The 18,723-nt window shown below is 37.5% G+C and overlaps 1 protein-coding gene across 2 annotated transcripts in view; it reads right to left on the bottom strand.

Annotated features, from left to right (window-relative positions):
• Positions 1 to 18,723, bottom strand: part of CADPS2 (calcium dependent secretion activator 2) — a 284,523-nt gene that overhangs the window by 182,651 nt on the left and 83,149 nt on the right. For both annotated transcript variants that reach the window (XM_054514815.1, XM_054514814.1), the window contains exon 3: positions 8,136 to 8,468. In XM_054514815.1, coding sequence (XP_054370790.1) covers positions 8,136 to 8,468 — 333 coding nt within the window. The remainder of the gene's footprint in view (positions 1 to 8,135; positions 8,469 to 18,723) is intronic.

Raw genomic sequence — 18,723 nt, 5'->3', positions numbered from 1 at the left:
CAAGGCAGAGTCAAACCTAATGTGTCCAGATGGGATCTCCCTGAGCAGCCTTTTCTAGTTCTTCCTGATAATGAGTTTATGGCCAAAATATGTATCTGTCATAGAGAAAGGACACAGCTCGTTTCCACATGGACCTGTATCTTTGCCTCTGGAGTGACTGGGGTGCAGGAACCTCTAAGGATCTTGTCCTGGAAGCTATTTGCAAAGAAACTTCCTCTAAAGAGGGAAGAGCTAAGAAGGTTCTCCCTCAAAAACTCAAAAAATGGGGGGAAAAAGAAGCTGAGCTTCAGAACAAAAAATTCACTACCAATGAGCCAGAGAGATACAGAAACAGAGTCATTCTTCTCCAGTGGCTTTTCCACAGGAGTAGCCTCACAGTGGTTGCTGAAGACAACTCAGGATGAAGAACGCTGCAGAGAAACAAGTGATTGTCTAAGCAAAACTTCTTTACTTCAAATTGATAAAGACAAAATATAAAATACTATCATGCCATAAGAAGAACAGGTAACTAACTCATGCTAAGGGTCATTAACTTACTCAGCTTGCTCACAGGGATTCATTCAAATGCACACATAAGCTAGCAATCAGACACATTAATAAACTTAATCATCAGTCTGGAAATGTGGCTGTAAAAATGATTTGTTTTGTATTCACCTACTGAAGACATAGAATCTCTCCTTAAAAAAGATTAAAAAATAAATTAATAATACAACAGCCTTTGGTAGAAAAGATTTATTTTTATTCCTTAATTCTAAAGTAGACAAATTTTATTCTCATCTGGTAATATAAAACATGATGAGTCAAATGCACGGGTGATTTTAATATAAGTGCAAGTTAAATGCTGGATATATTTGGCTTTGAGTGTTCAGGCAAGCTTAACTCCCTTGGATCTAGAACTCAAGCAACTGTCAAAACACCATTAATTACTTCATTAAAGCTCCAAAAGAGTATTTAGGGGAAGAAACACAGGCAAGGTAAAATTAAAAGCTTAGAGGATGTCCTTTTATAAAGCCCAGAACAACTTCCTTATTTCTTTGTGCTAACACAGCCATTCTATACTGTTCCTTCACCCACTGAATGCCAAAGACAGTCTCAGAAAACAAAGCAGATTGAAAGAAAGATCTGCAGCCAAAATCCCAGTGTCCATGATTTCCATCCTCAGAGAAGGCACAAGACAGAGCAGGGTACATGGGGGATTGATTCTCACCTTCTCTCTGCTGATTGCCAGTCAGGCCTCTCATGACACAGAGGTGATGCACAGAACAGGCCCACGAGGATGCCAACTCAGAAAACACAAGTAAATCCACTAGTCTATGAGTGTTGGTACTCTCTCAGTCTACTAGAGACCCTAAATGTCCAATTCCCTCATGCAGATGCAAAACAGAAGCCACATATGCATAAAGAGCTCTATGATAGAAAAATCCACATGTAAATTTCATCTTGAAAGTGCAAAACTATCCTTCAGAGTTTTTTCTTAATGCTTATACTGGACAAATAAAGCTTTGAAGTTTTATGGTTTTCAGAAGATCCACTTGTTTTTCTTTTAAATGTGAATGTCAAAGCCAATTTTCCTTGTGCAATAGCTGCATAAGAAGGATACTGCAATACCTCAAGTACTGAAAAACATATTAATGCTGCCAACATACCATTTCTCCCTGGTATTTTCTCAGTATTGCTTTAGCTACAAACAAAAATAATTCAAAGTATTTAATGATGTAGCTTGCATGGCTTCTAAACATTGTTCAGAGTCAGATACTTAAGCACGGTAAAAAGGTAACTTGCTTCTCTGAGGATGTTTTAATATTCTTTCCATCACTCTTCTATCATTAGAGTAAATGAGAACAAATCAACAACCTTTGGTCCAATCAGAGACTTTTTTCCCAAAGTAAACTCTGCCATTATAGAAAAAAACATTTGTTTACAGGAGCTAAAACACTCTCTCTCCAGCCTATTTAAATACCATCACTGCATGCTAACAGTACTGAAGCACCTGGGGTTACAAGACTTCCTTTTTCTTCAGAACTCATGCTATTTAGTTGAAAATCCAAACTGGCCTGACAAACACTATCCATTTTAGCTCTGAATTTCTCACAAGAGGATTACAGAAGTAATCTTGGGAGGAATAGTTGAGGTTGCAGCACTATTTCAAATTTTTTGTCTTGAGCGAGACCTTTCCAAACCTTTTGAATAGAGGTAAAAATACCAATGAAGAACATCATTAAGAAAATATAATTACTGAAATAATTTCATATTAAAATCTTACATGCATATAATCAAGAATGACATCTCATCCAAAATCCTGTAGGAAAGTACAATTTACTTCTTCATTGAAATATTTGGATTGAATTATTCTGCTCAAGAACAGACAGTGGCAGATCTTTCTTCCCCATGAAGAGGGTAAAATCAATCAGAAAACAAACTTTTATTTTTTGGGAGGACACCAAGAAGGAAGATATATTCTGGATATATTCGAAGATATATTTATAGGTAATAGAAACTAAAAGTATGTGTGAATAAGCCTGAAGTGTGGTTATTTGAATTTCTCTGCTATAAAAGGCATGAAACACTTTTCAGGTTGACAGACACATAGGACAATTTAAAAGGACTGACCCGTTCTGTAAGGAAGGACATCACTATTATCCCATGACAATGTGCAGAAACTTTCTAGACTCACATTTAGCATATAAAAATCCAGTCAACACTTGAATACTAACTATAACTCTACACCAGCCTCCCACAGTCCCACAAAATCAGTGCTTTTCCTCTCCCCAGACATCTCTCATACCACTGAAGTCCTTTCTGCCCACTGAGAGGCCTGACAGCTTCTACCCTCACTCCCGCCCTGTCTGCATCCGCTCTGTAGTGTCTGCAAAAATGTCTTTTATCTAGAGAGCAAAAAACCCTGCCCCATGCTGGGGCTGTGCATCAGCTACCCAGCAGTAAACTCTTATAGCAGGTAAGGCCTGAAAGTAGCAGATCTCCTGTATAAAGCAGGTGATGAGAACAAGACTTGTTCTGTGTGGTGTGGGATTTTTTTTAAAGGACAATAGGAATATCTTGTGCAAGGTGAAAGGACATTTTGAGCTCTATGGGATGTTTAAGACACCAGTGGATGTCTTAGCTAACAACGGATGTTACCTTGAAAATACAGCAATGGACCTTGCCAATATTTTTCACAGGTTACTTTGTTGTGCAAGGTAAAATTGTGCATGAAGTAAGGAACGACAGTCATTGGTGACCATCAGAAATACACTGGCTTAACAGAAGCCCTGGTCTGTTTTATTATCTCACAGATGTCAATGTCTTTTCTTGTGACTGAAGCCCTTGCAGATATATATATATTTATGTGTTCTAGAATATACAGCCCAAACCAATTTTTTCCCTGTGCCAGGTCTCAACTTAAAGAATTAACAAATCTGTTTAAATTTTGGTCTAAGACCTAAACTGAATCTTAGTACTTGTTTAATTACTCCAAGAAGAAGAAAACCAACTCTACACTGAAAATTTCTGTACAAAGGTATCATTCTTCTTTGTGCTTCATAAACTCATACTTGTCCTCACAACTTATACAGGGTATGAAAGTTTCTACAGAAAATACCCAGAAGTATGAGAAATTCTGTGATCTGTGAAATAATTCTACTATTTCTCATCATTTTACCAAGGAAAGGCAAAATCTAAAAACATGCAAAAGACACAAAGGCCTTACTGCAAATTAAATTGCCCTTAATCTGACTTATTTCCAAAACTGCATAATTAACTGGACTTCAGAAAAGTGCTGGTCTAAAGACTGCAATTGTATTGAGCACCATAAGCAGATTTCAGTCAGAATAAATTCTAGATAGAAACTACTCTTAGAATTAAAAATAAAAAAATATTTATTATGGAAGATACAATATAATCCATCGTTCTCAATATTAGATACTTTTACAAAAAGTAGTATCTTGCAAAATTTAAAAATAGGAATCAGACATAATACAAGAATTTAAAGCGGATAAATATATCTTGTAGCAAAGCACCATCTAAAGCTATTTTCAAAAGAACTAGTTTGTGGTTGATTACCAAAACTGCCAAGACTAAAACACTTAGCAAATAATTCTTCTTAAAAACTGATACATTATACTGAAAGTTATTTATTGCTTGTTAGAAAATAGAATGTGATTTGCATTCTTTTATTATGGAAAGTATTGTTCTCTCCTCTGGGCACCCAAGAAGAGAATTTAGATCACCCAAAGAAGGCAACCCTATAAAGGCATTTTCAAAATAAAATAAACTCCTGTGTGGAATTACAATTTACCTGACAAAGAAATTCTGGTTCTGAAGTGGTGTAATAATAGTGTATGGCCACAAATCAGTTTGAGTTTGACTTTCAGTTTGACTTACTGCAAAATTATCTTCTACATCAGCAAATAAATAAAATTTTTAGAAAAAGGAAAAAAGTATCATGTCTGATCTCTGTAAATCAAAGAAATTGAAACAGTTTGGCCAAGCATCTCAAACGCAAGTGAAGGAGCTCAGTAAGTCCCAGCTAACTAGAAATCATTTCTTTATCATATAACACAGCTTGAGGCAACACAATGTAAATAAAAATCAGGTGAAAGTCTTAACATTTACAAAACTGAACCTTTTAATCACAAAGAGATGTGGGTGGTTAACAGCAGTTGCTGGTCATTCACCAAATTGTGAAGTCAAAAACAAGATCACAGACATCTTCAACATCCTCATGTGAACATCTTGTTAATATTCACTCCCAAAGTAAAAGCTCAGGCATTTAGTGTATGCTAGAAAATTGTGAAAAAAAAAGTTCTTCTTTGAAAAAAAGAAAGCATAAAATTCTCATAGCTATGCGAACTCTGTTAGACAGTGTCAGAGGGTTAATCTACCCTGACAGATTAATCTGATTAGGTTTTTCTGCTGGTTGAATGAACATTGGTTCTCACTGCTATCAGATGAGGGATGGAGAACCACAGCCAGTGTGGATAGGCAGGAACCCACACCCAGCAGAACAGCCTGCTGGGCTGAGATACCAAGATACCAATGGTCTAGGAGTTGAAGGGAATGCTCCATTTAGAACAGGCTGAGGAGCAGAAGCCACAGAAATCCAATAAAAAGTTCTAAATGCAGAGGAAGTCACAAGGAGGAGGCAGGCAGACAATACCTCCTACGGTTATACAGAGCACCCTTGTCTGCTTAGCAACCCTGTAGGAGCAGGATAATTTACTCTTATCATCAACATTGTAAGACATTTTTCTGTTTCCTATTTCCAAATGGCTGGCAGGCATTAAAAAAATGGGGGAAAGAAGTTTTCTGCACAAATTATAACTGTACAGATTTGCTTTAAAGGGCAGCTGTTTCTCAGAGCTGGAAAATATACAGAATTTCATATATCTGATTCTCTGCTAGAAGCACAGGCTAGAAGCCAAACTAATCAAACCTCTATCAAAAATACAATTTTAACATCTATTTGGGCTTGGACTTATCTCACTGCTCCCAGACATTATTGATTATCATTATCTGCATGTCTCTAGTATTCTAAACAGCAGCAGCAAAGGGAAATGAAAGTGAGCATTTCCATACAAAGACAGATAGAGGCTTCTAGGGCAGAATGAAAACTGCTGGTGCTGACTGAAAACAGAGCCTAACTTCATCTCAACTTCTATAAATACACTGTCAATAGAAAGGAATAAGATACAGCCTAAACTAAAGTATTATTAAAACTGTAATGAGAAATAAGGGATTTCACCAAAGGAGAAAAGGTATTACATTATCAGGGACTGGTTGCTGTCTACGCTGCACTTCTTGGCAAGGTTAGGTACGATTGTTGTCTTTTTCTTTGCAACAGACTTCTCCTCATAGCTTTGGTCTATTATGTGCTTGACTGGACCACAGGAACAGGATATGAAAAATGTTGTTGGTAGCAACTCTGTTGGAGTACATAATGAAAGTTTTTGCTTTAGCAAAGCAACCTCATCCTTGCCTCAGAAAACTAAAATCTGCAGAAAGCTAGAACCCCAAACAAGGGTATAGTCTTGAAGCCTTTCCCTCTCCATTCTTTCCAGCTTTGGGTACATAGGTGCTCATATATCTGCTCCTGAAGAAGTAGATTTTCATTACTTCCCATCCTCCAATACTTACATGGATTCAGGGTAAACACTGTGTACTTCAGAGACCTGCATGGGAGATTTTACAGACTTCAGACCTCGAAAGCATGAAGAGCAAGAGAAGTGCCTTCTCTTAATCCCATTGAGTCATCTTTGCACACATCAGAGTGGTCAATCTTTCTCCCTTCTTACCCACAACAAGGTTATTTTCTCTTTAATTTGCAAGTAAAAAATTAAAAAAAAAAAGACAACCATTCCATGCTCACAATTCTACCGTGTTAGAAGGCAGAAATTAGCCAATGGGATGTTTCAGTCTCTCTATGGGTTATGGAATAAGAATTATACAGAAAATTGTTGATATTTGCCAAACAGTTTTGGTCTATCACATTTTATACAGATATGAACCAAAACAAAGAGGCCTTCAGGAATACAATTACAATAACCTAGTGGACATATCATCAAAATCACTACTAGACTAAGGGAACAATTTTCTTATTTAATTGTTCAAAGTTCTGCAGGTCACACTTTTTGTGTTCCTCTGGCCCAATGCAGACTAACAGCAGATTCTGACCACCCACAGCAATGTAAAAAGCAAGACTTAGCAATCCCCAGACACCAGAGGAGAAAGGAATCCATATTGAGTTTCTACTATAAGTAACAAGTTATCTACTTGGCAAAAAATAGTGGTTTTTTCATGTTTTCAGATGATGGAAAAGGTTGCCCATAAGGTTTGCACAATCCGTCTCTGTTCTTAGAAGTTTTAAGACCTGCCTGGTAAAGCCCTCAGTAACCTCGTCTGTCCTCATGGCTCACCCTGCTCTGAGCGGGAAGCTGCACTGAATGACCTCTGGAGGACTTATCCAAACTGCCTCCCATGCCTCTATGTTCTATTGTATATAAAACCCTCCCAGAATTATTCCCCTAGATTTCAATGCTTCGTCATCTTATTACCAACCCACACATCCCAGAGGTTTAGCAATTTACCTGAAAATTTAGATGCAAAAGGAAAAAATACGGGACCAATAGGAACAAAAAGAAGGAATACTTTCTATTTCTTTTAATTCAAAACACTGCTCATAATTTGATGCAGCAGAAATGTTACATGCTGCAGATGTTTTGATCCTATAACAGATACATGATTTCATGCTACACTAACACATATATTTTTTTCTTATATTAAGATGGCCTATAATTTCAAACCAGCCTTCAGCATAATATATGAAAAACATTTCAGCTGTAATCCGGTTGGATATTTCATAAACAGTGTAAGAAGCTGTCTGATCTCAGTTTAAATGCTTCATTTATGATGCTTGGTTGTGAGACTAGCAAAACCACCTTTTTCTTCAGGTTTTTCCTCCTTAAGTAACTGTTAATTTACACTTCAATCACTATGAACACTGGTTAATAAAATATTTTTACATACCAAATATATTACTGATAGCAAGAGACTATACACATTAATCTGACTGTTGAATGGACTGTCTTGGCCTCAGTAATTTACAGGAAAAATCATTTATCCAACAAAACAACAATGCAGAAATGTGAAAATTAGCTTTGCAGAGGATGCTTGAATGGAAGCACATTTAGTTCTAACACACAAACCTTCTAGACACTGGATGTCCAACAGGAGCCTGAATCACCTGTCATCTATTTATGGCAGCAAATCTCTTTTAAAGATTAACACACACAGGCTTAGAAATGTATGTGAATGCATATGTAATTTATCAGAGGGTATGCAGATGTACAGATCATGGCACATTCCTCAGAATCACTCAAATAATGTGAGCTGTGACACTGTAAAAGAAGACCCCTGTAGCATAAGTACCACATTCTCTGCACATTCTCTGCATACCCTTTATCCAAGTGCTCAGCAGCAATTAGATCATGCAAAGATTCCTTGCTGAGCAGTCTCATCTCCTTGGACTGCAGAAATGTACCTAAAATTGAATGATTCTACACACAGAGAGGAAGCACTGGACCAGCTGGCAGAGGGGAGATATTCTGGACACAACAATACCAAATGACACCAATACTCACTTGGCAGGCATTATAAATCAACTGGTGTTCCAATTTTTTGATCCCTAGAATCTGCTGAAACATTTCATAAAGCTGTTCCTTGCTCAGAATCAGCTCTGACACAGCACTTAAGGCCATTCTATTCGGCTGCTTGCCAAAGTCCTCTTCTCCCCTGTATATGGCGTCGTATTTGGCTAGCCAAGAGCTCAACACTGTCTCTTTGCTTAACCCATCGATTTCCGGCAAACTTCGGACTCTCTTCTCTATGTTTTTCTTAAAAACATCTCTAAAGTCACTTGCAGAACATCCTCCACTGTGGACCATTCTTGCAACTCGGTCACTCTTGAGAAATACCTTTTAAAGTAAAAAAAGAGAAAACAAAAACAAAACCAGTTAGGCATGGACACAAATACAAAACAATCCCTGTGTAAGGGAATACAAGACATTATTTTGCTCCTACACAAGATTGCTTTATATGAGAGAGTTATACAGTTTGTTCTGTTTGTTATGGGTTTTTTTACAAGTACTTATGCATAAATTTAGAATAGCCAGACTAGATGAACTTTGAATTAACAGCAGCTAATTTAAAATTTACCCACAATGAGACAGAAATCCAGGAGGAAAAAAGGAGGAAAAAAACACCACCAACAAAAAAATCCAAAAAACCCTCAAGAAACACCACAATCAATATTAACAATTGAGAAGATAGACTCAAAGGCACAGAGCTCTTTCTACTACTGTAAATACAATATTGGAGATACAGTATGGGATTCTCCATGTAAAATCACCAATGATCAACATAAAAATGCCTCTCCCTACTCAAGTCAAATTAAAACAACAAACCAATTAAATCAGCTACACATTCTGTAAAAACTTTTCAGTGTTCAAGAACGGTTGTTTTCGTCACTTTTAGAAGGGCCTTGGCAAGGTCAGCCTTTCCAGACATTGTATGTGGCCTGCATGTAGCTCATTTATAGCACTAAGTCTCATGAAACTGTTTCTCTACAAGATACAACCAACAAAAAGCTGACAATGCAGCACAATCACCTGTGTAAACAATGGATGTGTGCCTTGGACAGGGATTAAACTACATCATGCCATTGAAAGGATAACTCAGGGAGAACCACCTGGATTCTGCAGGAGAGGCAAGATGAATCAAGGCCCTCCACTCTGCATGGTTCAGCTGCTTGGGTGCCACAGCAACATCCCAAGCACAGTTGAAATGCAAGGAACAGATGAGAAACCACAAAGTTGAAACAGAACCATCACCTTTCTGACTGTCTGCTCTCTCCAGTCAGATGGATGAACTGGGAATTAAACATGCACCTTCAGACAGTCATTACAGTCACCAAGGGCTATGAAATCATGATTTCATATGATTTTGTGAATGGAAATAATAGCACAGCAGAGCTCTGACTCCAGGTCATGTTAGGAGATGGTGTACCTAACAACCAACCTAAACCAACCTACTGTGCTTCACTTTCAAAATACAGAAAAGGGGAGTAAGAGAGGAGCTGAAGAGCTGAGCAGAGGAGTACACAGATGCAAACAGATCAAGAAAAATTAATTCTAAAATGTGTCAACGCACGTTCTCTTGCAGCATATTTCAAAATGTGGTTACTTATAAAATGTATTTTTCAGTAGACATCCTAATCAATATTGCACAGGAACGCTACAGACTAAACCTAAAAGTATTTGCCCAAAGAGATTATTTAAAAAAACCCCATATATACTAATCCCATGTTATGCTCTATCTGTTCTACAATACATTTCCTTTTATGTAAACACCTAAGGTTAAATTCTTACCCATAATGGGACCTGATGTAGTTACTGTCAATTACTGCTTACATTAATTTTCTCAAAAGACTGCACAAACATTGAATCTCATTTCAAAACAACTAATAGTCAGAAATTCCATTCAGCAATAAAACTTATTCACACAAACAGGTACAAGGATATTAAGTCTTGCCTTGTTTTAACAGTCTGCAATTACAAATTATTCATTCCTCTAACAGCTTCACTGGTAGAAAAAGATTACTTCAAACTTATTTCAGCTGCTTTGTACTGCTCATCAAAATATTTAATCTTCCATCACATTAGCCTGCCTACCCACAAGAGAAAGCAGATGCAGAAGACAGTGAGAAATTAAGAATATTTATAGACACTTCCCACCTAAAATCTCATATTCATGCAAGATTACACAAACTGATGTATTGCTATTATAACTGGACCAGTCTTGTAAAAACAAAACAAAACAAAAAAACCCAAATGAAACCAACCAACCAACCAAATAAACAAAAACAACAAACCAAAAAACAACAAAACCCCAAAAAAACCAAAAAAACCCAAACAAAAAAAAAACAAACCAAAAAACACCAAAAAAATCCCAACCCCCCCAAAAACCAAAAAATACTCCCCAAACCAAAAAACCCAACTCCAAACCTGCAAAATACACCCTAAAATATACCCTGTGAGAACATCAGCATATCATTCACCTTGCATTACCTTCTTTCTGTGCTATTCCTCGAAATGATTAATCCTGAATGAAAGGGCTGTAAAGCTGCAAGCACTTTCCTTGATTTATAAGCCATACTAATTCAAAATTTATTTGTGATTCTTAAGTTGATTTTCCAAGAGAATTTTTTCCAGGAAAAACCCATTCCATTTTTTTGACCACTTAACCATGGAAAGGAAGCACTATTGCAACACTTGGTGCACATAATAATCACAAAATAATGGCATGTTCATGTTGGACAAAGCAACAGGTATGTGCAAAAAAAAAGTTCAATATGCATGTTCCCGGGACTCTAAAATATTCCTTTCTGATGTGTTTTGGGTCACAAACTGTATTTTTATTAAATTTTCAAAAATTATTCCAAGGTAATTATTTTTCAAGATACAATGGATATAGAAGGAGATTACTCAAGATATAAACTCAAGGTGTGAGTAACAGGGTATGAAAAACATGGTTTGCTCTGCAAAGGAATCCACTGGACCTAAAGCTCTTACAGTATTACTCCTATTCAAGTGGAAATTTACCATTTTTTTCCTGAGGGGAAAAAAAATGTAACATCATCTTTAAAATGAAGTACTTGCATTTAAGATAATTAAAAAGCAATAATAACATTTTAGCAAAACTATTTCATAGTCAAGGATTTATTTGCAACAGAAAACCATAAGAGAATAGAAATTCTATTAGGATTGTATCAAATGAGTCACAAATTTAAAACACTAAGATGTATTAAAAAGCTATTAAGTGTCTCATTAATCCTGTTCCTGAAAGACATATGGTACACTTCATGTCGAATGTTGCTTCAGTTAGACTTCTGAGATTCATCTGCTTGGTTTCAGAGCTTTCAAAGATTATATGAGCAACACAATCATACCCATGAGGGAAAATATTTTTATTGATATTTATCTTTAAAGCAAAATGCTAATTAAGTACATTCACTAAATCTCTGGTGCGTGCTGCCTTCATTCCTGTATTTCAACTGATCATTAGACTAAGTTCTAATTAAATAATTATTCAAAAAATTACAATGTAAAACGTTATCTCAAATCTCTCAACACTAGCGGGGAACTGGAGATGAAAAATATTAAGAGGTTTGAGTGTGAAATATAAAACATCAGAAAAAGTTATTGTGGGCACAAAGAAATTTAATTCTCCATGGAACTAGATTTGGTAGATCAGCCACAATCTTTTGGAAATCCAGACATTATTCAGAAATAATTTGAAAGAGTCAAAGTTTTTAATGAAGCATTTCTTGTTACTAACAACGTTTCTCAGACTTCCTCAAAGACATCCTGGATTGACACTGTTGTCAGTCAGCATTTAAATGTCTAGTATCATTACTAGTTTATTGAATCCACAAATCAGCATCAACTGTCCATGTTACTCACTGCTAACAAGGTATCAAAAAATAAAAAGGAATTAACAAATAAAACAAGTTATTATATTAATAAAAATGTTATTAATTATATTAATAACATTTTATTAACAAATAAAATGCATTCTAGAGAAAACAGATCACTTGAATACAGGTTCCAATGGGCCATATATATCCACTTTGAGAAACTTTTTTAATTCCTGTTATTTAGAGTCCTCCTAAATACTTTTGGACTGAGCCACACCTTCAGTTTCTGATGGATAAAGTTCAACTCATTCAAAGATATGATAACATGTTTTTAAAAAACCCAATAACAATTGTAATCTACCGAAGCACTGTTTAAATCCACTTTTTTCCCAATCATTACACATATGCAATTTCATCTACTGCAAATGCTACTAAAAAACCTTAATTCAAAATAGTCCTTAGCACTAGATAATTACCTTAAAAGTATATTTTTGTTTAAAGATGAAAAATCATTATTTAGCAGTGTCTACAACTTAAGAAAATGTTAGAAATATTATGAAAATAACTGATTCTCACTTCTAGAACATACTCCTTAAATAACTTTCTATTTATTAGACATCGTACCAAATTTGACTAATTATACAATTAGGCAACACAAACATGATTATCTTATTCTCTACTGTAAAGCTAAGGAAAAAGAAAATTCATGCAAAGGCAGTAGGATAGGTGGACCACAAGGATGATTTCTCCACCTCTGAAAACTTCTTGCTCATCTGGCCTCTGTACACCTTCTAGTAGTGCGAAAGCACCAACATTCTCCTCGTCTTTAAGCAATGCAGCACTAGGAGCTTCATTTGCCATCTTCCACAAGAGCCATTAGAGATTTTTCTTCATTTTTTATGGTCATTTCTGTTCCTGTAGCTTTGAGGAGTTCACATTTACCCTTTAGACATGCCCTACATCTTAACAGTCAAGGCTCAATGCATCATCATTCATGGAAAATATTGTGGCAGCTCAAAATGCGCACTACATCTCTGGAACAGCAAACTGCTAGACACTCTAAACACCACCTGAATCAGCTGATTACCTTTCTTACAATACCTCTTTCAAGCTGCATAACAGCTTTTTGCACTTCTGCTAAATTCTGGATGCAAACCTTTGGGCTCCATGCGTACTCCAGCACAGCTGGGGTGTGTGATGGGTGCACTCAGCCACATGACCAAACTAGCAGCAGTTTGGTACAGGCCCCAGTGGAGGCCATGGCCTGGGCCACAGCTTGGCCAAGAACTCCTCTAGCTCTCATGTGTTCTCTGAAAACCCACAAAGGAGCAGAGGGACCAAGTGAGCAGTGGTGACCTTGGAACGCTGATCAGACAATTTATGCATGAACAGCAGGTGGCTTTTCCAAGACCCGTTTATCGAGGAACAAAGAAGGCTGTGGGTACAAGAAATCTCACAAATACCTCTCCCACTGCACGTAACTTCACTAAAAGCCAACATACATATCCTATACATGGAACTGTGTTCCCTGTATACAATAGATGAAGTGAGTTTTCTTTGAGCTGTCCCAGCTAAACAGCCTGGCTGCATAGCTGTGATCTTCCCTTGAGCCTCTCAAGGCTGAGACCCTTTACAGTGGCAGATCTTTGGTAAGCAACTGATATTGTGTGTAACCTTTAGTATGATAACTTTGACTTGTGCCTAGGTAGCTTTACTTATGCCTTTGTAGTTTTGAATCACTGTTCAAACAACTCTGCTGCAGAGTAAGAGTGAATGTTGACATTGAACCTTGTTAAATCACACTTTCACAACACCATATTCAAAATGCTTTTGCTAATATCTTTATCATACTTTTCACAGGGCTTCTTTAAGAAATCTAAATCACGCATTCGTGACAAAGAAGAATAAAAACCACAGCCATTGCACACAGGGCCTCTAAATAATAGGTCACCTAGGAGTTCTGATATCTTCCTCCTTCTATTACTATGATTACTTGTATGCCATTCTGAATTAAGCATAAAACAATCCTTTCTTCCAGACTACAAACCAAAGCTGTAACAGGAATCTGCACTGATGCAGACCATAGGAAATGCTTCATTACCTACACTTGAGCATCAAAAGTGGTTGCACCAAGTACTCCAACTGATGCTGCACATTGTTTTACTTGTGAAAGTTCATTATGTCCTTCTAATTAGGACTATTCAGGTTGCTGTTGGCCTCCAGAAGCTTGCTAAGGAGCTGCAAGAACTACAGTGTGGCCACTGGGCCAGCAGCAGCAATGCAAACACATTCTTTAATGGTGACCTTCTTCCAAAGACTCCACCAGAGGCTGGCACAACTGTAAAGGTACTGCTGCACAAGGGCCAAGCACTGCCCTCCTACAGCAGCACAATGACTGATGAACCAGAGTGGTAACTACCTAGATCTCCAGTGTGTTTATCAGGACAATGTACTGAAACTGATACTTGGGGCATCCTTAAAACATGCTACTGTTAAAACAGAACCTTTCCATATAACTTAGAAAAAGGCCTGTCATGTAAGGCCTAAAGATATTTCTCTTTGGAGATTTTTTTCAGAAGTACGCTATCACCCAGACACAGATACACAGCCATGGAGAGAAACATTTTGTTCTTACGGATGTGTTCTTGTTTTAAAGGAATTTTCTTCTCCTTTAAGCTTACCAGAAGCAAAGCTGGAACTATATTAAGATTAATGGCAACTATGTCCTATCAGAAATTGTCAATTAAAAAATAAAAATGAACAGAAGTACTTCTTTGATAAAGACTGAAGAAGGGCAAAAAGGACTTTGATGGAAGTCCAAGGAATATTCAAGTCTATGAAAGCTTTTTAGGTTTCTGATATACTTTTCTGATGTGTTTTGTACTCAAGCTCCTGCTGTGCTTTGCACAATTACCATCTTCAGTTTATGACTTACAGAATATTTTTTTTGAAAAAGACAGCAATTTTCAGGGCTAAATTGAGCGCTAAAATTTCTCCAAAAGAAAATAATTATTGTTCTGCAAACTAAAATGATTTGAAACAAGTTTTTTATTTAAAAACAGGATGTGACATGCATCATCATCTTGTGCTAGAAGCATTACTTGAGGCAAAACAAAGCATAAGACATTTACTGTGTAATATTAAATAGCCCCAATGCAGCTACTGCAGCAGCTCTTCAAAGTCACTGTCAAGAGATCTCACCAACCTAAAGTCCTTCCTGTTCCACAGGAATAAAAATTATTGCAATCTTAGTCATTAATGTAAGCAATGTTCTCTGGGACCAGCTCTCACACTGCTCAGTAGTTCCACTCTAGACTGAAACCACACAATGCATCACATCAAGAGCTGGGGCTTGTTTGATGAAGGTGTAAAAACTTCTGACAATTTGGAGAACAGCTTCCACAGCTACACATTTTAAGAATAAAGGTTTATTCCTAGTAGCAATTAACATATATAATGTCCAGCACTGTCTGCTGCTATACCTTAGAGCTGCAGAAGATATGATATTCTCACTGCACTTACAACAGTCTTGAAAGAAAGAAAAAATTACTTTCTTCACACCAAAAATTATTAAGTTGATGTTTAGATTAGTTCAACTAAGCACATTAGAACAACAAGATCATTTTGGGTCAAAAATAAATAGATAATGTAGTAGCATCATACATCCAAGAGTAATATAATTATTTTTATGCTCCTTGAATAAAATTTCTGCACTGGCTACTGAAATAGCATTTATATTGAAGAAGACATTAGTAGTTATCAATGCATGCTAATAGCTACTTCTAATAACTCTTGGCTGCTGAACATGAGTGGAAATTGAGGTAGTTAATGAGATTTGCCCAGTATTTTGAAATCAGAAGCACTTTTCACATTTTTAGAAAAAAAAAAAATTAGACATTGCTTGCAGGTCTTATTCCTCCCCTGTTCTCTTTCATACCCTAGAAATATCCTCCAGGCACTATTTTGATTTTTTTACAATGAAATGATCAGACTTAAAGGATCCTATTTTTAAATCTATGTAAGTCATCAGAACAGAGTCCTCACCTTCAGGTAAAAGCAAAATATTTTAAGAAATCACACCTATAAACTCTGATTACTTCAGAATTTTCATGATTATTTTGCTAATGAAAGTTACTTCTCTTAGAATTATACTACATTGTACAGTTTTCCTTAATTTTAGGAGGTAAGAAATCTGAAAAAAAAAAAAAGTCTTTAATTTTGGCTTACAGTGAGGTCACAGGTTTCTGTTTGTTTTTAAAACCTTTTAAAGTAGCACATTACATTAAGGTAAAAAAAGAAGCAAAATTTAAAGTAGTAAACCATCATCATCCAAAGAGGCATAATCATTCCAAATTTAACTTTTTATTTTTCTTTAAATATACCTACTACCCTTCCTGAGCACATTTCTTCTTGTTAATATTAATGGTTCAGAAACCATCACAAGCTGAAATCTTCAGGTGATATACTTTGCTTTCTTCAGCTCTTTTGGGCACAACAGCTGCACACTGGACATTTACCACAGCTTAGCAACCAGCTATCTGTAAAAAAAACCCACCAAAACTCAAATTCTTGAGAATTAAATGTCTGCTACAGCTCCAGGGGTACATGCTTGTAAGCACACTACACAACACTGTGCACTGGGATTTTTTCCTCTTCCAGCTTTTTCAAAATGCACAAGCAATTGCCAATGTCTACACAAATTGCTGTTCCTGATGGCAACAAATATCACACAGTCATGTGCTGCAATGCTCGTGCCTTGGGCATAAGAACAAACAGAGGTAGAGTGACAATCACCATAAAAAATCCACAAAACTGTTTCACCCAGAAGCAGTGTTTTCTCCTGGGTTAATTTATTAAAGTTAACCAGCTACCCTTTTGAAACAAGCATATTTATCCTCCTTTCATGGGTGATAACAGCAGCAACAGTTTTTGCACCCTAGTGAGACACAGTATATAGACTGCTGCCTATGTGAGCATGGGTGTGGATTTCTTTTGCTAAGTCTCCACTTGGAACAGGCGCTGTGATCTTCCCTTTAACAGCAGTTTCCCCTTTGACCAAACCCCATTGCCCCATTGCTCAGGCTGAAACAGCAACAAGAGAGCTAACAGCTTGCTCTCCAGTGGGCTGATTCTGCCTGACCACAACTCCTCCCTTTGGTCACCAGTGGAAAGTTCCAGGTTATGAGGATTTCAAAGGCTCTATTTTAGATACCACAAGACTGAAAAGGGCTGTTAAATTGAATGTGCAACACAGCATGCCTTGGTGATGCACCTGTAAAAAAGCTTACTCTCACCTCACAATTGGTCCCTATTTTCCAGCAAATTCAATAAGGAAGGTGCCCAACCCTGACTGTAAGGGAAGAAGACAAAGGATAAAACAAGCTTAAAAAAAAAAAAACAACCAAAAAACAAAAAGAAGAAACCAAAGATTGAAAAAAAAAAAAAAGACATCAAACAGAAAACCATTTTACACAGAAATAACGAGTAGCTGTCATGGTTTGACAGGAAGTAGGCGTTCTGGGATATGCTGTGGTCACCAATAGGTGTTCAGATTTTAATATTGGCACTTGGTGTGGCTACTGGGAAGTTCTCTTGGGTTTCCGTGAGGGAAGCAGGTCAGACCTGCCCCGGCCCAGCTGCTGGCTGGGCGGCAGGGGGGGAAAGCCATGCGGCCGGGAGAGGTAGGCCTGGCCCTGAGGGTGGAAGGGTGGAAGAGAGAGAAGCACTAGGAGGGATCGGGCAGCTACGCCCCCAGGAGACAGACAGAGAGAGACAGACAGAGACAGACAGAGACAGAGAGAGAGAGAGAGAGACAGAGGGAGAGACAGAGACAGAGACAGAGAGAGACAGAGAGGCAGCGAGAAGGTGTCGGCCGCTTGTGGGAGTCTCCGGGCGGGCAGAGCCTGAGTTTTTAACTTTTTTTTGGACAATGAAAACTTTACAGAACATTAACCTTTCCTAGAAGAGAGATAGAGTGGAAGATGAAGAAAGAAATGAGCAAGTGAGCAAGTGTGATGAAGGTCCGGGCAAGGGAAAGATGTTGGGAGAGAAGAATCTTAGGTGGGAAGAGATGTTAGAGTGGCTTAGCTGGACTCTTCTTGTTATAGCCATGGACAGAACCATGTTCCTTGTGACACAGAGACTGCATCCAGGGGGAGGCAATGGCTCAGAACCAAGAGGGTTCAGTGTTGGTACCCCTCGGCCCCAGGGGGTGAAATCTGGGGGGGACAGGTGTCCCAAAGGTGAGACTGTGCTCTTTTTGGAATGAGACAAAGCATCCTTAAAAGACGACCCTAGAAGCAGCTCTGGTCCGTGTTCAGTGGTGAGAGCACTGGACATGAAAGGAAGAGGTCACGATGGCAGATGTTCTCCAGGCAGTGCCACGAGTGACATGGAAACACACAAGGTTTCAACGGTGTTTCCAGGGGAAGCCTATGGCACAAGAAAGACTCCTCTCCTCTTGATGAACTGAAAATTGATTGTCTGAAAAGTGATGCTAGACCGAAAGTTGAAATGTAAGAGATAGACGTATTAGAAATTTAATGAGAAGAAGAAAAAATGTATTTGTAAAGTTTTCATTTTTCCAGTGTGTTCCTTTTTACATATAATTGTAGTGTAGTTAATAAAGTTTTCTTTTCTTTATTTCTAAATAAGAGCCTGCTTTGCTTATTCCTGGTCATATCTCATGGCAGAAACCAGAGAGTGTATTTTCATGAAAGGCACTGGCATTGTGCCAGCATCAAACCATGACAGTA

Source organism: Molothrus ater, chromosome 5, assembly GCF_012460135.2.
Source record: "Molothrus ater isolate BHLD 08-10-18 breed brown headed cowbird chromosome 5, BPBGC_Mater_1.1, whole genome shotgun sequence".
NCBI classification, from domain to species: Eukaryota; Metazoa; Chordata; class Aves; order Passeriformes; family Icteridae; genus Molothrus; species Molothrus ater.
This window is presented reverse-complemented; position numbering and strand designations above follow the sequence as displayed.